Source organism: Toxoplasma gondii, chromosome V (assembly GCF_000006565.2).
Source record: "Toxoplasma gondii ME49 chromosome V, whole genome shotgun sequence".
Classification (NCBI taxonomy): Eukaryota; Apicomplexa; class Conoidasida; order Eucoccidiorida; family Sarcocystidae; genus Toxoplasma; species Toxoplasma gondii.
The window spans coordinates 1877217-1897381 of record NC_031472.1 but is presented as its reverse complement, the minus strand read 5'-3'; the positions used below and the strand labels follow the sequence as shown (position 1 = coordinate 1897381).

Below are 20165 nucleotides of genomic sequence, written 5' to 3'. Positions count from 1 at the left end.
GAAAAAACAGTACTCTGGAGAGGGGCGTCCTACTCTAAGTGTACGTACATCCGCGGCAGGTAGTCCGGTGTATGTAGACCCGGGTGGAGGCGTTCGGAAGGACAACTACACCGTTGTTCTGTTTTTACGGGTGGGAATGCAGAGAGTGTCCAGGTGAAACCGGAGCGCGGAAAGCAAACTGAAAAAGAACCGTTTTTATTTCGGACTCTTAAGTCTCAAGTTTCAACTGTATGTACACCTCGCGACCACGCACAGAGTCGCGACGCCCATGGGCTCGAGTCGCTCCTCCACTGCGCAGTCTTGGGCGCGGCTGCACTCCGCTGTTTCTCACCTACCAAGCAGAACTTCTCCCCTTCTTGCCCCACAAACAAGATTTTTTTGTGCTCATTACTCTTCTCTTTTCGCTCCTCCGCCCCCTCCCCATTCCTCCTCGAGAGACGCCTGAATCCTCAGGAGAGAGCCGGTCCAGCGAACCAGACGAAGAGAAAGAAAAAATCAGAGTCCAGCGGACCAAAGACAGGTGTGCAGCCGCACGGAAAACGTGACACAATGCCCTATTTTAAAGTATGTGCGTCATCAGTTCTAAATGCGTTTTTAGTATGTACTTTTTACGTCCTTCATCGCCTTTAAGTACCTAGCCGTTCTCTAAAACCAAAGGCAAACAGAAGCGCAGAACTACAACCTTTCTTTGGGGGAATGGGTCCAGTGCAGTCTCTCTCCTCTTCATGCATGTCCTCTCTCACTTCCTCTCGTCTTTAAATCGTCATCGCTATCGCCCTCTCTGATGTCGCTGTCTTTGTCTTTATCTTTGTGCCTCAACCCACAACCAGGCTCTCCTCACTTTTGAGCTTGTACCGTCCTGCCGAGGTCTGGAGCCGCGCGTTCCGCGAACTCATTTCGCCTCCACGGCATTCTTCTCGTTAGCCTTTCCTCTGTGGCATCTTCGCTTTGTCCTTTCCTCTTCTGCTTTCCTCTTCAACTCCTTCGTCTCTGCGTCGTCCCTCAAAACAGACGCAGGTGTACCTAGGAATCCCATTTTATATAATCTGTAACAGGGAGTCTAGCTTCAGTTGTTATCTGTTTGGTATTGCATGCCCTGAGGCCGTTACACGCACAGAGTTCTCTAGATCTGAGAAGAAAACGAATATGCATGCGCGCCGGACGATCGCCACTCGAGAAATGCGAAACTCCGGCCCAGTCTCCCTTCAGCCCCAGCTTCCGTCTCCCCTCCAGGTCGCTCCCTTGCCCTCGCTCTCCGGCTGTCCACGCAGACTCCTCTAGATCCATCCCTTCTCCCTTCCATGCACTTGGGTACATGCGAATCCCTGCGCATATATCCATATATATATATATATATATATATATCCACCTAGATGCAGATAGACAGCTACGCCTGTCTTCATATTCGAGAGAGATATGTCCGCGCACATTCACATGCGTTCCGAGTGCGAGATGCAGAGAAGGGGGCAGAGAAGGCTGTGTTTTCGGCATTATCTTGAACTTGAGGTTTCTCGCTTTTGCTCGTTGTCGACTCCGCCACTGTCGGAGCCTGCGCCACTTCCGCCGCCGCCCTTGCGGCTTTTGACGAGACTCATTTTCGCGATTTCCATCACGAGCGAGGGGATCGCCTCGAGTTCGTCGAACGCAGGTGTGTTCATGATCTGGTCTGCGTGGCGGAAGACAAAGTCCAAACAGAAACGCTTCAAGTTCCGCGCCTGGTACGTCTCCGCGCTCTTCAGCAACGAACAGACAGTGTCGGTGTCCACCAGCGCAGTCAGCACATTCTCGCTGTACGACTTGAGCGTAAACAGCGTGTAGTGGTCTGCGAGGCCCATCACCTGAAAGAGGAGACAGGCGACAGCGAACGGCGGAGCGAGAAAAAAGAGAGATGAGAGAGAAGAGCGGGACACCAGAGAAACGGGCAGGCAGGAACAAACAGAAGAAGAGACGCGGAAGAGAAGCAGGGAGAGAAGCACGGACGGAAGAAAACGAGAAGAGAGGACGAAGAGAAGAGGCGAAGCAAGTGGACGGAGCGACGAAAGGAAGCAAAAAAACGAAAGGAGAAAAAGAACAGAAGAGAAAGAAGAGAAGAAAAGAAAAAGAAGACCGAACGACGGCGAAAAAAACAAAATTTGCGGGACAGATCAAAGCGTTACACCCCAGACGGCGGCCTCTGAGGCACAAGCACCGTAAGCCATGACGCATGCCGGAGCGCGATCCGACAGAGTCCCCGAGGAGAGAAAAGGGCAAAAGAACAGAACCTCTTCTTTGTCTTTACCTCCTCTCAAAGTGAAGACTCACACAGACACAGACGCACACGATCGCCCTCGTTCTCTGTCTAAAGCACTCTTCCCTGTCTTGTCGTCCTTCTCTGTCTTGTCGTTCTTCTCTGCCTTCACCCTCCTCTACAGCTCCCTTTTGGTCTTCTTGCTTCCTATTTTTTTCTCTGCCTTCTTTTCTGTTTCTCTTTCGCTTTCTCTCTCGTTTTCCCCATTTCGCGTCTTCTCTCCCGCCGCATTCTTCTGCCTTCATCCTCGCGCTCCTGCTCTCTCCCCTCGAGTGCTCACCTCGCATACGACGTCTGTACGTGTTTCGTTGAGTTTTCCAGTGTACAGGAACTCGATCATGGCGATGTACGCGTCGTAGGACCAGCCCGGGATGACGACTTTGCTCTGTTTGCTCTCGAGCATGCTGCCTAGGAACATTTGCTTGAAGTACGCGCAGTTGGCCGCGAGGATGTTTTTGTGGGCGTGGATCTCTCGGCCCTCGACGACGAGGACGACGTCTGCGAAGTCTGGACAGTTCACCAGCGAACGGAGGTTCTCCACGAGCTGGCGGACCGCCGAGTCGTTTAGCGCGTCTTCCTCGAAGCGACTCGCGTCCAGAACATGCAGGTCGTTCAGCCACTTGTTTCCATCAAACCCCCCGAAGACGAACAACTTCCGGTTGCTCACCAAAGCCGCGCTGTGCCTCTGTCGGCCCGAGGGCGGCGCGTTGTCGCAGACTGCTGAGCAGGCCGCGTTCGACACCACGACCCATGCCCTCGCCTTCGTGTCTAAAATGTAGATCTCGTTCGTTCGACGTTTTCCGTCGTAGCCGCCGAACAAGAAGATCTTGTGACCTATCAGGTTCGCAGTGTGCCCGCGCAATCCCGGCGGAGGCGACCCGCTGATTTCTGGCTGGAGACAGGGCAAAAGAACCAGGAGACGCGTTTGTGGAGAAGTCCTCAGTAGGTCCACCCTTGGCTCTCCGTTCTCCCGTCCTCTCTAGCGGACTAGACAAATCTTCAGGTGCGCTCCCTCGATCTCGCTTCTGACCTCCCTCCCTATCCTCTTGTCTTCCCTTCTCCTTCTTCCTTTCTCTTCTTCTCTCTCTCTCCTTTTTCTCCCGCTTACCTTGGTCCACGTGAGCGTGGCGGTGTCGAAGACGTGCAGGTCCGTTAAGTGTGTGTTTCCGCTGTGGCCCCCAAAGAGGACGAGTTTCCGGTCGACAACCGTCATGGTGTGGGCGTTCCTCGCCTGCGGCTTTTCTCCGGTCACCGCAGGTTGGATCCACGCCATCGTGTCCAGGTCGAGGATGTCGATGTCCTGGAAACAGTTCGCGCCGTCGTAGCCCCCAAACATGTAAAGTTTCTCGTTGACGCGCGTGAAGGAGTGGCAGGCGCGCGCACTCGGTCGCCGGCCACTGACGGGTGGCGAAGACCATGAGAGGCCTCTGTGTCTGCCCATGTGTGCCGGCGTCGTGTCCAGAACATGCAGGTCGGCCAGCCACTGAGTTCCGTCGTGACCGCCGTGCACAAAAATCCGGTCGCCCACTGCCGCCGTAGTGTGGTTGTTTCTCGCCTCGGGCGGCGAGCAGCCGTCTTGCTCCACGCGCGTCCAGCGCAGCGACTGGACGTCGAGGATGAACAAGTCGTTGAGCGCGAACTTCCCGTTCCAGCCTCCAAAGATGAACATCTTCGTTCCAATCACGTCGCACGAGTGCGCAGCGCGAGGCCCCGGGGACGTCCCTGACGGATTCGGCCGCGACCAAAAATGTGGCGAAGGCGAAGCCGGCACCGACCCCCCGGTTCCGAATCCTTCCAGAGACGCAGCGCCGGACGCAGGCGGCAAAGAGGCAGAGAGAGCAGACGACATGAGGGCAGAGGACGACGAGAGCGAGGAGAAAAACGGCGGCGAAGCGAAGGAACACGGATCTTCTGCGACCGGGAGCGAAGCAGAAGCCGCATCTGCGCTGCTGCTGCTCCCGCTGCTGCTGTTGCAACGGCCGAAGGACGCTGCCTCGCCGGAGACGTCCTCTTCAGGTCCCGACATGTTAAAGAGAAAAAAAGGAAAGAAGGAACAAGAGTGAAAGAAATAGAGACAGGGAACGAAGGACCCCACGCGAAGAGAACGAGAAGTGGAGACCGGTGGCTGAACAACTCAAGGTGGAAGGTTAAGGGAGCATTTGACGGTTCGGAGGGAGAAGAGCCACCAAGGAGCGGGAGAAAACAGAACTCTTCTCGGAGAGTCCTTGATTTTTTCCAAAAGACGCCTGCTGCTCGGAAAAGAAACCGTCAAGCGACGGGACGCCCGATGACGAAACAAAGGCAAAGACACGAGCGAACCACAGAGCAGAGGCAGACGGGAGACTGTGAAGAAAAACTGAACAATATATCTTTAGTGTGTTCTTGCCCTTTCTGGGCGTCTGTCTCTCTCATGGGGACTTTCAGGTGTATCTCGAGGAGCGCACGACCTTCCACGATTGGAGAGACACAACGATACCCTTGAGTCGCTCGCTGCAGCGCACCCAGTGGCGTGTCAGATGGAAAAAAAAGAGTGCTCCTGCCGCTGTGCGTGAAGCTAGCAGAAAAGTCCCTTCTGTGGTTCGACAGAAAGACTCGAGAGAAATCGCGAGTCCTCCAGATGTCGAGGGAGAGCCCGATGCAGATACGCAACGAGCAGGAAGGTGGAGCTCGAAAGAAAGAGGCGTTGCGCGGCCTCGTTCAGGAACTGCGTTTTTTCAAGAAGCGGGGAAAGGGAGAAAGAGAAAGGGGAAAAGTCGGAAGGAAGCGCAGAGTCTGTGCAGCGAGCTTCGATTGTGTTGTTCGCGGGCGGGTCCGTTCCTCCCTTGGTTCCGCCCGAACGCCGAGACGAGGCTTCCTCCGGGCGCGCCCGTGTTTTCGATTTCTCTGAAATAAAACAAACGCTCCTTCTGTGCAGACAACGGAAGAACGTAGGCGTCGTGAACCGCGAGACACAGGACGCCGAGAAAAATTGGCGAGAAAACGTGTGGTGACGAACCTGCAGGATCAGCAGAAGCGAAACTCACGTCCCTTTCGCCTCCGCCGCGACTTCGTGTCGTCTCTGAGGAGGGAAAACGCAGGGGACAAAGAAGTTACACGAGAAAGGCGCATTTTCCCGCGAAGTTAGGTCTGCCGCTGCACCCAACCGCTGAGGGAAAAGGCATGCCGGCGAGCGCAAGTTCCCCGCTGCCTCGTCTCCGGGACGCTCGCACTCGCTTCATAAAGCGGCAGACATCAGCTCGGACCCGAGCGCTTTGAAAACGGTAAAGGAAAAGCCTTTTATGGTAGGTCCGCGTGGCTTTCTCCCCGTTACAACAGCTTCCTGGCAGGTGTCCTAGGTGTACATAAACGCGAAGGAGTGGCTCGCCGTTGGTCTGGCGGGGTTCGCTGTGGCGCGAAAACAGTAGCAAGCAGGACAGGCCCGCGTCTCGCTCGAGTCCCAGAGAAGGACAAAGGAAGAGAAAGGGGCCGCCGTTAAACGGCGCCGACCCTCAGTTTCCGCACAGAAAGACCCTGGAGTTCGTTGTGTTTGAAGTTGCCAACTCAACCTGGACAAGGCATACTCAGGTCAAGCAGCTCCCGGAAAAGGGTATCTGTTTCCCATCTTGTCGACTGGAAGGTTCTGAGGACATTTTCTCTTCGATTTGACGCTCTCGTTGGAGGTTTTGAAGGTGCAGAGTCGTCGAAAACCGCAGGAAGTCGCTCAAGGCAGCGTGAGCTCTGGATGGTTAGGACAGCCAGATCTTGGCTGTTTTTTAGGCAAAGCAGCGTTCGTGGTGAGGCTGAGGAAGAAGGGGTTTGACGGACAGTAAAGCTCGATGAAACGCAGAGACGTTCAGAGAGATGATGACGTTGAAAGAAATGGTCATTTCGAGAAAAAAGATCACTTTGAGAGAAAAGATCACCGGAGTGGCAGAACAGCGGCTGCCACTGTTCAGATGGCACAAGAGCAGAAACGATCAAGAATCCAGGGTCGCGAGGTCTGGGTGCTGGGAAAACGGCGAGAGGCCTCAGGAAAACTCAGCTAGCTGCACCTGTGTGTCTCGTGGAGGGAAAACGGAGGGGAAAAGGGAGGAGTTCTGTCCAGCAGCGAGCAAGTCCCACAGTAGCAGTCGATGTGGCGAAAGGACCGCAACAAAAGCGTTCTTGCCGTAACAGGGAAGCAGATAGTCGTACTTGCGTTCGACAAATCTCCCTCGATACTCTCGTGGGATGCAAACCTCGTAAATGCTGTCAACTCGACCTCAGGAGTTGCAGCATTCACGATACCGGCACCCATGGGCATGAAATCGAATCACAAAGGCGATGTTTGTTTGTAATAGACACTCGCATTATTATTATTATTATCAGAACGCTTACGACCGTGTAAATCTGTCTCGCGATACCCTGTAGGCTCTGCTAGGATAGTGAAATATCCACATCTTCAGCTAAGCAGTCGAGTGACGAGAGGTATCAGGTGGTCTAAATTTACAGTCACCAAGTGATTTGGGTTTCCTAGGAGCGGGGGACCTTTGTACTTGAAACTGTTACACATACTGGTTCGATGGACTAGCGGTGAAACAGTGGCTCAGATCGAGGAGTTTCACGCAAGTCTGTTTCTGACGTTACCCAACGCTTCGAGAGACCTCTCGGCCAGGAAACATCGAAAAACTCGCCCTCCGAACGATGCGCGTGGTTCGCGAGAATACTGACGTTTGGTAAGAGGGGAATTTTTCTCAGAGCCTCTCCTTTGTGCTACCCCTATTTTCCTCATTTTGTGTGAGTTCCTCAAATCGTCTGTACATTGTCCTACCGGAACTACACTGCGTCACTGAACTGGCTTCGATGAAAACCACACTAGTACGTTTCAGCAGAAGATATCTTTGACGTTCGCTTTTACCGTCTGCGCAACAACCCATAAAGATACAGGCACGAAAGACGGTAAAGGAACTGAGGATACGCTGTGAAAAGTGCTCTTAGAGCCAGTGGGTTGCTCGGGTGAACGTGGTGTCAGTGACCTACTTCAAAAGGCGTCTTTGAGCCTGCAATCAGAAATATTGCTTCACGAGGGTTTTTCGGGGGCAGCGACAACTGACAGGCGGCCGATCTGCCTCGTGAGGAACCGTTGACATTGTAAGCTTCACATTTGTTCTTTTGCGAAGCGGCAGAAAGGTCACTTTCCCTTTAGAGTTTTTGTCAACTTCTTCGTACTGCCTTCTCCTCGCTCAGGTTTCTGGTCTCCGTGCGCGGCCAGCTATCCTCAGAGGCTCCCTTTGTCAAAACAGCTCTCTCTGTCAGAGGAGAACTCTTCAGGACGCGAAAGTCGTCCTTGAACACGTACCCGCATATATTTTTGTACACAGGTACCTGCGACATCACTCTAGAATTGCCCGCTCTTGCTTTGAGTTTTTAGTATCCTTACTAAGACTCACTGCCCCTTCGCTACATTTTTCGACTGTATTCCCTCCCCTTTCGTTTTCGTGTATCTCCCGTCCTAAACCATCCACTGGTTCTGCGGGTGCCCCTTGTCAACTGCCGCTCGTTTCTTCGTTTCCTCCGGTTACGTTAGTGTCTCTCGGCAACTCTGCCTTTTCCGCTGCGTACAATGGCCCCGTCTCGCCGTCGATCGAAACTCGTTTCCTTGTTCGCTTCAGGCGTTTGCCTGGTAGCGACTCACGCGTGGAACGCTGGTGCACAAGAAATCGTTCCGCTCATCGCAGGAAATGAAGATGTGGCTGCCGCTTTGGAGGAATGCCCTACTGGTTACAACCTCGACGGTGGAGTTTGTAAGAAGGAAATTGCCAGGAGGCCCATGACGCTGTGTCCGCCTCGCGCATCCTTCGAGGTGAGGACGGCATCAGGTTGCAGTGGATACGTGGTAACGAAAAACACCCTGAACCACGAGAGGGAGAGTGAAGACGGGTACCCAGAGAGCGGAGCCTACGCTCGAAACTGAAGGAACGCGGCAAGACAATGGTACAAGCCATCCCGCACGCTTCAGTGCGGGGTTGACTTAAGTCGAAGCACACCTATAGGCAACTTTCGGTGCCTTGTGGATGCGTTTTTATCAGCTTAATCGTATACGTAGACATACGTCTCGCTCCCTAGTCCTTTAGAGGTCACTGTAAAGTTTAGGGGTACTGACAATCCAAAGAAGGCAAACATTTCCGCACGCTTTCTTCTGGTATGCCACCTCATGTACCGTGATTATCACTAATCAGCCTTCGTTGTTTCCTTCTATCCAGCACCTCCCGTAGCTCAATTTTCTTTGTCACTCAGCACAGCATGGTTGTCGGCAAGGGAAATGCGAAAAAAGACGAATTGCTTCATGTAGTATGGGGAACGCCGAGCGAGAATTCTGAATGCGCTGAAGTCGTACCCTCTCATGATGAGAACGGCTTCTCGTACTCGAGGGCGTCTGCGTCGTTCTCTTAGAACCAGAATTCCGGAGGAGGGGACACAACCACTGATCTCGAAGTACCACAAACCTCAGAGTAGTATAACGCAACGTCAGACCGAACAGCCCCCCTATACGATACAGACGACCACATTCCTTATGACTACCGTACACCACCACCGCCTGGAAAGCTTAAGATAGCTGAAAGTGGTGGACTTCAATATCGACAGATGCACCTTGTTGGAGGGGAATTGTTAGCGGTAACACCGCAGAACAAATTAGTAGCACAACCGGGTGTTGCGCCGTTCCCTCTTCCGTCACATTTTCCTCGTTGTGGCGCTTTTCCATGCAATGCAGGGCGGGGAGTGCGTAACCGAGAAGGAAGTGAAAAGCGTGTTGACATGCGGCGCGGACGAGCTGTTGGTAGGCGACCGGTGTGAAGTGGAAGAGTTCATCAAGGCTTTGGCTAGCTGTCCACGGGACTACACGTTCACTGGGGCGGCGTGCATGCGTTCCCAGGAGTCGAAGGCTCAGCAGTACTGCGACGACGGCTACAAGCTGTCGAGCGGGGATCTCTGCCTGCGCGACATCAAGGAGAAGCCTGAGGCAGTTTGTCCACCCGGCGCGCGGCAGCAAGGTGACAAGTGCTTCATTCTGGAAAGCTCCCCGCCACACGTGGCGTGCAGTCGAGGCTTTGAACTCGAGAGCGGCATGTGCGTCCGCGTCGAGACAGTGCGTCCGGAGCAAAGATGCCCCCACGGGTATCGCCTGGATGGCGGCATCTGTCGAAATGTCGTGCGGCTGCAGCCGAACGCAGTGTGTCCAGCTGGGCACGACTTCAATGGGAAAGAATGTGTGATGTCGCAGCTCGCAGAGCCGACACTGAAGTGTGACGACGGGTACCAGCTCGAAGGCACCGTCTGCGTGAAGCGGCTGGAGAAGGCAGCCAAGCCCGAGTGTCCGGCAAAGTACGAGTACAGGAACAACGTGTGCATCAAGCAGACGGCTGTGAAGCCGCGGAGCGAGTGTCCAGAAGGCAGCGTCGAGGCGGCCGGGCCGGGCAAAACGTGCGAAGCGGTCCACATTGCGGACTCTTCGCTCGTGTGTCCGAACGACTTCTCGATCTACAACGGCCAGTGCGTGCGGAAAACCACGGGACCGATGCACCAGGAATGCGCCTTGGGCTTCCGAAACACCCGCGAAGGCGTCTGCGTGCGCGAAACCCACCAGAAAGCCGAAAAACGCTGCCCGGAGGGCCTCGAGTTGTCCGGGGACGGTGTATGTACAGCCCAAGACAGCGCGCCCGCGCACCTCGTGTGTGACCAAGGGGAACTCACTCCCCAGGGAACGTGCGTCCGGGTTTTCACCGCCGAAACGCTTTTCACGTGTCCTCGCGGGTTCAAACTCCGCGAACCCGACTGCATCAGACAAGTCCAAAAGGCCGCCGCGGCCACCTGTCCAGAAAACGCAAAGATGCGCGGGGGAAACTGCATCGTCCTCGAGAGATTCCCTGCCTCGGACAACTGCGAAGACGACTACGTCAGTGACGGGCATTCCAGTTGCATCAAGTACGACATAAAAAGCCCCAAACGCACCTGTCCGCGCGCGTATCGCCTCTTCAACACAGTCTGCGTCAAACGCTTATTCCGCCTCTAAGCGGAAGCAACTCGAGACTCGACGAAACGAAGGGGAATGCGGAATGTCGAGGTCCATATAAACTTCCGCGGAGTGTGCACTACGCGTTGGACTTCTGCGTTCATATAAACTGCGTCTGGAGAGCGTATACTGCGACCTGGAGAACTGGTTCATATCTTGAAGGTCGTTGTTTACCGGCACCAAGTTCGGTTGCAGTTTTCACTGTCTAGCGCACGAGGGAGAGAATGACAAGGACGCGTTTCTTGCTTGAGAGGTATAGAGACACGCATGTCAAGAGAGGAACAGACGAATAACGGACGGAAAAGCAGAGCTTGAGGGGAGTGTCGGAAGAGAAAGGGAGACTGCAGGGAAGGAGAGCCTGCGATGGCATGCGCGGGACAGAGGAGAGTGGTCTAACAGGGGGGACTACGGGACCGTAGGTCAAAGGCCGATATAGAGTTTTTTTTTCAGCTTTTTGCCGTCTGCAGAAAGCAGAAAACTGTCGGAGGTCACTCGACGTCGCGTCGAGGACCAAAGCTGTAGGTTCCAAATTAGTGTCAGCTTTGCAATCCGGTTTCCGTCACTTGTCCAGTAGTAGTTTGTTGACTTTTCTCTTGTCAGGGAAGACTCCTCAGGTCTGTGTTCGAAATACACACGCAGCTCTGCGCACTCATGTCAATGAGCGATGCAGCGGTTCAAGATATTTCTCGAGAGAAGCGCGGTTTCTCCATTTCCTTAATTGCCTCGTCCACCTGAAGTCCCGCGATACTCAGATGACATCACATTTTCGACACCAGACACGCAGTGACAAGGTTGTGTGCTTGGACCCACTACATGTACAAGGATTGCGTCTGCGTCAGAAGCTAGTGTCCAACATGTTCAACCAAGGACTCGGTTTTAGTTCTAATCCACAGAAAGGCACATAACCGCGATTCAGGCAAGCATGCACGCGGAAGAAACACGCTTGAATAACGCTACACTCGAGTGTAGATAATTCTTCCGCCGATCAGCCTGCTTCTTTTTTCCATTGGATCCTCAAGACTTAAAACCGTAGAAAGAGACGCTGAAACCACCGAGAGCCAGTGGCTGTTTGGCGAAACCATCTCAATCCGCGAAAAAACCTTTGTTGGAATTCTAAAAGCGAAGGGAGCCATCAACCAATTCAACGAAAAGGGCCCAGTCAAAACTGGTGAATCTTTGACAAAGCAGCGATCGAGGGCAACTGCGCTCCGTGCTGCACATCCGCCGCGAAAGTATGTTCCGTTTTTAGATTTCTCGAGGTCTCTCTTAATTCACATGCTCTGGAGGTTTGCGTTCCAGCGAGTCCAACTCTGGAAAAGACCTGAGGAATCTCCATTTGTTGATGCCGCCAGTGGCAAATGCCACAGGTGTTCAGTGCTCGAGTCTTTTTGTGAACCGACGGTGAAGGCAAGAAGAGGAGCCACATCGCAGCAGGAGCAGGTGGAGAAAAAGACTGACATGACGAACATCTCAGAGCTATAGCGAAAACTCTGGTTAATCAAAACCGTACCTTTCGTATCTCAGTTATCTGAGACGCAACCATGATGTAGTTGTGTTTAAATTGTTAAAGAATGGGTGCGTCTTTTCCCTTGCATGCGCACCAAATATAAATTGTCATATCTGGCCATATACACATATGCGTATATTCATACGCATTACAATGCTCCACGATGCTTTCCGATGCCGTGAGGAGAAAACCAGAAAGAGAAAGCCACACCCCCCACTGGTCGACATGCACAAGGCGTCTAAGAAGGATCAGTTGAGATAAGCGGAAAGGGGGACTCAAAAACCGATTTCAACGACGCGGGGTTGCAAGCTGTATGTATGCAGCGGTTTAAGGCAGGCCGGCATTTGACGACGGAGAAAGACTTCGCCGAAAGAAACAATCGCACCCACGCACCGCGCTTGTTTCTCCCAGATAAAAACCGAAAAGAAGCAGCTTTTGAAAACGGGGGAACGGAAGCTGGAAAACTCCGAAAGGGGGCGCATGTGGTGCGCTTGCATGCACGAGACGGGCGCCGTCTGACTGCCTTTTTGTCGCGGGTACCCTTGTAATCTTTGTTATATTGGTACGAGGCGTTCGATTGATTCCAGCTGCATACCAAGAATACTCGTAACTGCGTGCTTCGGACACAGGCGAACTTGAGTCCCCAAAGACCTTCGCCACCTGACGACAGTGGCTCCCAAAGAAGCGGATCGTGTTGACTCGATGAACGAATCGCGCGTCGTAGGACAGTCCGTGGAAAGGCAGCATCATCCGCTTGAACGCACTTGGGCACTCAAACAGAAGGGGCAGAAAGAGCCACCTTGAGAGCTGCGACGCGGCTTTCGAGGTCCGGCTTTCGCGCAAGCTGCGCGAGGGCCTCTGCCTGAGAGAGCAAATGGAAAACACAGCGATGAGCACAAAATGAAATGCCAAGACAAGGTTAAAGGTAAAACTACACAGACTGGAAATTCCTACACCTACTCGAGATAAAAACCAAAAGGAAAGAAGAGAGCGACTGGAAAACCGAGAATCCTAATTCTAAACAACGCGCGAGATGGATGAGCACTCGAGGCCACAGCCCGAGGAACACTCCACGATAAAAAAGAACCTCCACGGAGACAAGAGAAAACGGCATGTGAGAGGATAGCCAACTGAGCAAAGAAATGCAAGCAAAACAGGAAGAGTGGGGAGGGATGAACAGAAGTGCGATGAAAACGTTGAGTCTAACAGAGGAAAAAACATTCAAGCGACGCTCACCTTCTCCACAGCATCTCGCGCTTCTGCATGCTTTCCAAGAGCCAAAAGGCTTTGACCTGCGAAGTTTCCCAACACACCCGCAGAGGCGATCAGGCAGAATGTCGACGTGAGAAGTCGTTTTTTTCTGTTCTTCCTGTCTTCTCTCGTTCTCCCTTGTTCTTCCCTCTGTCACGTCTCCATCCTCCCCTTGCTCGCCTTCTGTTCTCTCTCAATTCCTGCTTTTTGACGCGCGCGCTGTCTTCCCTCCGGCATCTCGCGACATCTTTCTCGAAACCCCGCAGGCTCCGTACCAGACTGACATCGCTCGTGACTCTCGCTGCCCCGCTTGGTTTCCATTTCCTGCTTCTTTTCCTTCTGTTCGCATTCCACTCCTTTCTGTTCCCTTTGCTTTCGGCTTTTGTCTCTGCCCTCCCCACGATTCTTCCGCTGCCTTTCGTGTCTGATCTCATCTCTTCTTTCCTCTACTGATCCCGGTTCCTCCCCTTTCCCTCGCACTCACTTAGATTGTAGAAGACGATCGTCCCGTAAGGCAGCAGACTCTCCGCGCCACTTCGCATTTTGGTTTTGGCTGGAGTCCCTGCAACGCAAGGCTCCTTCGTGTCGCCCTCCTTTCTTTCGCTTCTTCCTTCTTCTCTCCTTTCTCCTTCTGCGGTCGCGGGTGCGTCTTGGCTTGGTTCGCTCCTCTCCGCGGGGATGCCCGCGCGAGCTTCCATCTGCTTCACCTGCATTCTGCGAAGCTCTCGCTTCCTCTCTTCGGCCTGCTCGGCCGCCCGCCGCGCCTCCTCCCGCAAAACGCGCCTCTCCTCATTAATGTGTTGACACAGCGCCGTCAAAAAAAACGCGAAAGCATCTTGCTCCCTTCCAGGTGACGCATCAGCAGAAGGAAGAGAAGAGGGAAGAGAAGAAGAAGAAGGCGATGAAAGAGAAGAGGGAGAAGAGGGAGCCTTGGGGGACATTTCCTCTTTCCTGTCTCCATGGAACAACTTGCCCAGCGTCAGAGGTTCCTCAGACGCGTCGTCGGCTGTCTCTGCCACAGTCTGTACCTCGGCGCGCTTGTGGTTTCTCCCCAGGGGTCGAAAGCGCTGACCAGTGTACAGCTCTCCCAAGCTGTACATACACTTGACGGCGAAGCGCAGAACCGCGGTGCTCTCCCGCACTTTCCCTTGTCGCAGGTAAATGCCGCCTAGGCTGTTCATGGTGTCGAAAAACAGTCCTTCTGGCTCGAGCGGAATCTCCATCGCTTGCCGCCGTTCGTCGCGCGCCTCCTTCGTCGAGGAAAGAGAAGAAGAAGTCCTTCCCGTCTGTCTCTCGAGATCCTTCAGCAGAGGAGCGAGAGGCAAGCTGTGCACCAGGCTGGCTCTGAGAGGCATCGATGACCGGGAGGGTAAAGTAACTCGTAAAAGAAGTTCAGTAATAAGCTCACAAACACACAAACGTATCACTTGATGCAACCCCCCGTACCTGCGTTCGAGTGTCTCGACATCCAGGAGGCAGACACCATGGGAGAGGATGAGAACAGTGCACTTTCGGTCTCCAAAACGAGCATAAAGGCGAACTGGTACCCACGGAAAGGCAAGGAGCTCTTCTCAGGCCTCAGGCTCTCAAAGATCCATGCCGACCACGCAATCACATCGTACCCTCTCATTTCTGGAGATCATATACAAATTTGGCCTCAGCATCACACAACGCATGCGTGAGTGCCTGGACCATATACAAATAAATATATATATATATATATATATATATATGAAGATTTATAGATGTAAGCAGATGTGGAGATACAGAGGTGCAGATATGTTTTTGAATGCGTAAAAAGGCGTACTTCCACAGCATCGCTTGCTCGAGATACTCCACTGCCTTTGCAGTATTTTGGCGATCCGCTTCGACGACACCTGAAGGGAAGCCGACAGGGAAAACGGACCTCTCTGGACGAGAAAAGTTTCGCAGACATATGCACTTGTACGGATGCAAAGGCCGACATGGACACGACCCCACAAGGCGTCTGCAGCAGAACTGTCGCTTCCGAAAGTTGCTTGTGCGAATCTGAGAGGGCCAGGAGCCGACAGACACAAAGACAAACCTCACCGGGTAGGCCCTCAGACTGTCTCAAGCAGATGCACTCATCTACAAACGCATCTATTGCTTATGCTGTGGGTAGTAACTCCATGTACAGAGAGATACACTGTCATGGACACATACAAATATGTATACTTTGTTTACAGATGCATCTCTCTGCTTGTGTGTATACATATACGCAGCTATACTTGTATACACATAAATAATAAATACATACTTTTGTGTCGATACACGCTGGTCTCTACTTGTGCCGACAGACATGCATATCTATACTTGCGTATACACGTATACAGCTGCGTGCTTGTGTATACGCATACATATAAATACATATAAATACATATATATATATATATATGTATATATATATATATGGATCCTGTCTGCTGTCACGCGTTGATTCAATCGCGTGAGGATGTGCAGCTGCAACTGGACAGGGGACGCGCCGTCGCGGCGGAGGGAAGAAGCAAGGGATTTCCAGAGAGAGAAAACTGCAGTCTGCGAATGAGCTGAAACGCCGAAGACGCTGAGCACAGAGAGCAGAACTCACCGACGCAGGAGAGACAGTTGGCGATGTCGAGAGCAGCAGAGCGCGAGAGCGCGGCCTCTTCTCTCTGAGTGTTCGTTTCTATCTCTTTGCACAAGAGATCGTCTTGAAGCAATTGCTCCAGATAGAAGCCCAGCGCTCGCTGGTACGCGTCCGCGGCCGCATCCAGTTTATTGCACTGGTGAGAAAGCATCGCCATATCTGAATAATAAAGCAAAGGAAGATCGATCTGAAAGACCTCTCTAAAGCTCCTCTCACAGTGCTGTAGGAGTTCCCTTCGTCTCGCCAGAACGGATCCGTCTCTTCGACGCGAACGTTTCGGTGTGATTTGTCTTTCTTCTCTCTTCTGTGACCGTCGTTTCCTCGCTTTCGAACGACCTGCCTTTTCTCTTGTGTTTCGCAGGAGACTCTCCGCATGCGGTCCTGTCGAATGTCAGGGTATGCGCTTTCGCAGTCTCCTCCACAATGCCAGTCTGTACGGAACATGTCCTCTGTTTCCTGCCTTCTATCTGGTGTCTCTCCTCCCCCTGTGCTCTCTGCGCCGCCTCAGAATGCGACGAGCTGGCTTCGAGAGTTTTTTCTCAGTGAGTCAATTTAAGTACAACTTGATACTCATTCGATTTGCAGCGTTCGGAAAAAAAAGAAGCATCACGCCGAAATCAAACAACTTATCGTGTCTGTACACCCAAAACTCTTTCCTCGCCTCACCGAGATACGCTTTCGCGGCGACTCTGCGCAACTCAGCTTTGAGGCCTCCTTCTGCCGGACAGGCATGCAGCAGCAGAAGAGTGGACTGAAGCTGATTCATCGCCGACGCCCAGTGCGAAACCTTCTCCACGCGATACCTGCACATACGAAACGGGGTGTATATACACCCGGCGGGCGACGCACACACCACTCAGGTTCACTTCCCTTCACCGACAACGCTCTCTTTCTAGTGACAGAGCAACGCGCCTCTGCCAATTGCATCACATCCGCACACAATCCACTGTTGTAGTGAGGCCTCTCGACCGAAGAAAAGCAGAAAATTCCAACTTATTCACTTTCCGTTCCACCTGATCACGTGACATCCCGCTTCCAATACATGTACTCCTTTGGTTTTAGTGCGGTAAGAGCTCGTTTTAACGAGCTTTGACGTAGCCATGAGTGAATGAACGGAGAGAGGCAGAGGATCACGCAGAGAGCGCTGGAGAAAAACAGAGACAAATTTACGTATAGTGTGGGGAGCACTCTGAGTCTTGACACGCGCCTCTCCTGTACGTACACTTGCTGTGCACTTGCATGCAGAAAGAAGACAGACCAGGCTTGCGAAAAGACGAGACAACAGAGAAACGTGAGCCTGGGCGTGAAGAGAATGGTCGACTCCGGAATCCAGAGACAAATGAATCTGTTTACAAGTCACTCACTCGTTTGCGGGTCGTTTGGTGTACACACTTCATTGATATATATATATATATATATATATATACATATACATATATATATATATATATTCCTTCCAAGACACCTATGCATATGCTTGTATATGGATTTGTGTGTAATTAGGCCCTGAGAGCGGCCTCGAGAGACGAAGAAGAACTTCATGTAAGGAATTCCTAAACGGCTGTTTCAGATGCCTGCCCCGTGAGAAGGGACTGGCTCTACGTCTCTCGGGTGGTCGCATCAGTTCGCTGTTAATCGGAATTCACAGTGTCGTTGAAGTAGCGCAGTGGACGAGCAGAGTCTGAAACTTCGTGATCTGTCAGTTCCGCTGTTATGCTGCTCCATTCTTGATTTAGAGTTCGACAAAAGTCAACACTGCAGACAAAGGACGCGAGGGGCTTCCTCCTCACCCGACATCCACGAAAGTGGACTCTGGACCGGCCGGCAGCGTTTCGCCGCCTTTCTCCAGTAGCTCGTCTCTCCCCACAGCATTCGCCAGAGGCAGAGATGACGAATGCGACGGCGGAGAAGAGGGAGACTGAGGAGACAAAGAAGAAAAAGGAGAACGATTGGAGGGGGGAGGACTGAAAGCTGCATGGTTGTCAAGCTCGTGTGGCTCCGCCTGTCTCAGTCTCCTTTTCTCTGCTTCTTGCGTCAGGCGCGCCGCAGCAGCCTCGACGCGCCGCAGAAGTTCGCCGTCTCCTACTTGGCCGGATTCCGAGGCGAAGGAGCAAGAGGGCAAAGAGAGAGCAGAGCAAACCGCAGAGAAGCCAGGGGAAGCATGCGGAGAAGCAGGAAAAGAAAAGAGAGGAAACAGACGAGCAGGGGGCTGTCGCGGAAGCCGAGGAGAGACACCTGGGCCAGGCCATGAACAAGCAGCAGCAGAAGAAGCCAAATGGGAAGAAGACGAGGAAGCGGGCAAAGCAGAGGCAGATAAACGCGAGGAAGATAAACGAGAGGAAGATAAGCGAGAGGAAGATAAGCGAGAGGGAGGGAAGGAGGAAGATAAACGAGAGGACGAGGAGGGGAGATGTAAGAAGGACGCTTTCGTGTGAGGAAGGCGAGACAGAAGCGGCAAACCGCGAGAAGAAGACAGTCGGCGACCCGCCATTGCGATTCGACGACTGAGCAGACGAGCGCGAAAGAAAGAAGAAAGTGAGGGAGAGAAGGTGGAGCGATAGGTCGCAAGAAATGCAAGAAATCAAAGTGTGGAGGAGGGACAGGGTTGAATTGATGACGGGAGAACTTGCGTTGAAGACTTTCAGCAGAACCGTATTGACCGACGTGTCTCTCCTCTCTCGGATACAGCTCTGCAGCAGAGATGCTTGAGTTCCACGCAAGCAGTTCTCTTCACTGCGTTTAGCTACGCAAGGGCAGATAAAAAGCTTTGCCGCTCCTTTCTCTCTCTGCTGCCTCTCAGTCCCTCTCTTTGGCGGCAAAGAACGAGAGCGTTAAAACCGCGCAGCCAAGAACAGACCAACAGACACGGCAGCTGGACGACGACTGCTTTTCGCCGCGAAGCGAAAAAGGCTGCTGCATGCAGAGAGGTTTTCTGGGGCGCCTGAGGGTGTCTGTGCACTCCGCGAGGCAGGAAGGAGGCAGGCCCTCTCCGGCCTGCATGGTTGTTTCTGCTTTTCAGGTTTTCTTTGTTCTCTTTGCGTAGTCGCTTTTTTGCTGCTGTTTTGGCGTCCCCTCTTGGTGCATCGGGGAATGCCACGAAAAATGCCCAACAGGAACATAAGTGCGGTCAGGCTGTTTAGTCTAGTGGTATGATTCTCGCTTAGGGTGCGAGAGGTCCCGGGTTCAATTCCCGGAACAGCCCTTTTGGAAAAATTCCTTCATCCTTCAACAAAGCAATGCCTTCTTCTTTCTTCCTCGCGACTCTCGTTCCGGAACAGAGAGTTGCATTTCCAAATTGCGCTTCAACCGTCACTTTCGCATCCACGGAAAAAGGTAGAGGAAGCAGGAGAGAGAGAGAGAGCAAGAGAGAGAGCCAGAGAGAAAGAGAGAGAAAGAGAGAGACACAGAACAAGAGAGGGAGAGAGAGAGGGAGAGCAAGAGAGAGAACAGAGGCAAGAGAAGAAAGAGACTCGTTTTTTGTCGAGATGAGATGTGCCGAGGATTCCAAGTCGTTCTGTTTTCAGGAAAAGGGGGAGACACACATACTGTTTTCTTTGCCGGTATGACGCAAATCGAATATATTTACGCATCAGAAAACCTAGCTCTTTCCCATTGGCTTCCTCCGAGGGCGGCAGAGAGGCCAGACGCCGCACGAGGCGCGTTCTCGAAACGGTTTCGTCCGGTTTCTGCTCCCCAGAAAGCCAGTCGACAAAGCGGCTTCTCTGACAGACAGAACAAGAACGCTCGACCTTTTTTTCGTCCATGCTCAAGGCGAGAGAGCGAGGCGCTTCACCTCTCAAGGTTGTCTCGACATTAACAGAGAGAACAACAAAAAGTGAAAACGCCTCAGCAAAGAGAACAGCGAGAAATCCTTTTCTTGTGGTCGGCAGAAATGCGGCAACTCCTCTTTTTGTAGGCAATGAAGCAGGCGTTTCTATGTTACTTGATAGAAAAAGCAAGAGTTCCAACTTTGCTGGATGCAGACTAGCGACCGTTCCCCCGTTCTTCGCTTCTTCCTCTCTTTGAGGACCAGAATCAGACCTGTGTGTGTCTAAACAGCAGAGACAACTCTTTCCATGAGACCTCTGAATTGATGCGTCTCCTTGAACGTCGAAGAAAGTCGACAGCGCTTCTTTTCAGACAAAGCCTTTACCGGACTATGTTCATGCCCCAAAGACACCAATCTTAACGCCTAAGAGAAACAAGTTCCTTGAGAATCCATAGATTTGGACGGGCATATTAACGGAGTCGTAGACGGAACGCGTAGTCATCCGTATGCATGCTCGGAGAACTGGGCTTGTATCGAAGCGAGCTTTCAGAGCTCTGCTCATCTCACACACCTTAGGGGGCCAGTTCTGAACCTGTGATGATTCGTGTCATTCACATTTCTATACACAGACATCTGCGTATAAACGTCCTTCGATGTTGTACCTTTTTCTACAGA

At 52.6% G+C, this 20165-nt stretch overlaps 3 protein-coding genes and 1 non-coding gene across 4 annotated transcripts; 2 read left to right on the top strand and 2 right to left on the bottom strand.

Moving 5' to 3' along the window:
• Positions 1 to 104: 104 nt before the first annotated feature.
• On the bottom strand, positions 105 to 9750 carry TGME49_286240 (kelch repeat protein, putative). The gene is made up of 3 exons (XM_002369220.2): positions 3396 to 9750; positions 2568 to 3179; positions 105 to 1838 (listed from the first exon to the last, which is right to left on the bottom strand). Exons 1-3 carry the CDS (start codon positions 4311 to 4313, stop codon positions 1491 to 1493), a joined length of 1878 nt encoding a protein of 625 aa, XP_002369261.1. The 5' UTR covers positions 4314 to 9750; the 3' UTR covers positions 105 to 1490.
• Positions 7869 to 10979, top strand: TGME49_286250 (hypothetical protein; the record flags this gene model as incomplete). The annotated part of the gene is made up of 2 exons (XM_002369221.1): positions 7869 to 8108; positions 9018 to 10979. The coding sequence occupies 2 exons, from the start codon at positions 7869 to 7871 to the stop codon at positions 10314 to 10316; spliced, it is 1539 nt and encodes a 512-aa protein (XP_002369262.1). The 3' UTR covers positions 10317 to 10979.
• A 428-nt stretch (positions 10980 to 11407) lies between these two features.
• Positions 11408 to 18474, bottom strand: TGME49_286260 (tetratricopeptide repeat-containing protein). The gene is made up of 7 exons (XM_002369222.2): positions 17512 to 18474; positions 16388 to 16524; positions 15683 to 15880; positions 14882 to 14951; positions 13559 to 14418; positions 13060 to 13115; positions 11408 to 12685 (listed from the first exon to the last, which is right to left on the bottom strand). Exons 1-7 carry the CDS (start codon positions 18210 to 18212, stop codon positions 12596 to 12598), a joined length of 2112 nt encoding a protein of 703 aa, XP_002369263.1. The 5' UTR covers positions 18213 to 18474; the 3' UTR covers positions 11408 to 12595.
• Positions 18475 to 18851: 377 nt separating this feature from the next.
• On the top strand, positions 18852 to 18923 carry TGME49_286265. Its single transcript has one exon. It is a non-coding gene; the product is annotated as a tRNA-Pro (tRNA).
• The last annotated feature ends 1242 nt before the right edge of the window (positions 18924 to 20165 follow it).

What these genes read in the sequence shown, in the direction of transcription:
- TGME49_286240 (XM_002369220.2), bottom strand. Translation starts at nt 4,313, where the DNA reads ATGTCGGGACCTGAAGAGGACGTCTCCGGCGAGGCAGCGTCCTTCGGC. An exon ending in CCACGCTCACGTGGACCAAG is followed by an intron (nt 3,180 to 3,395) that starts GTAAGCGGGAGA and finishes CCCTGTCTCCAG; the next exon opens with CCAGAAATCAGCGGGTCGCC. An exon ending in GTACAGACGTCGTATGCGAG is followed by an intron (nt 1,839 to 2,567) that starts GTGAGCACTCGA and finishes CTCCTCTTTCAG; the next exon opens with GTGATGGGCCTCGCAGACCA.
- TGME49_286260 (XM_002369222.2), bottom strand. Translation starts at nt 18,212, where the DNA reads ATGGCGGGTCGCCGACTGTCTTCTTCTCGCGGTTTGCCGCTTCTGTCT. An exon ending in GAGCAAGCGATGCTGTGGAA is followed by an intron (nt 14,419 to 14,881) that starts GTACGCCTTTTT and finishes GATGCCTCTCAG; the next exon opens with AGCCAGCCTGGTGCACAGCT. An exon ending in CGCGAGATGCTGTGGAGAAG is followed by an intron (nt 12,686 to 13,059) that starts GTGAGCGTCGCT and finishes TTGCTCTCTCAG; the next exon opens with GCAGAGGCCCTCGCGCAGCT.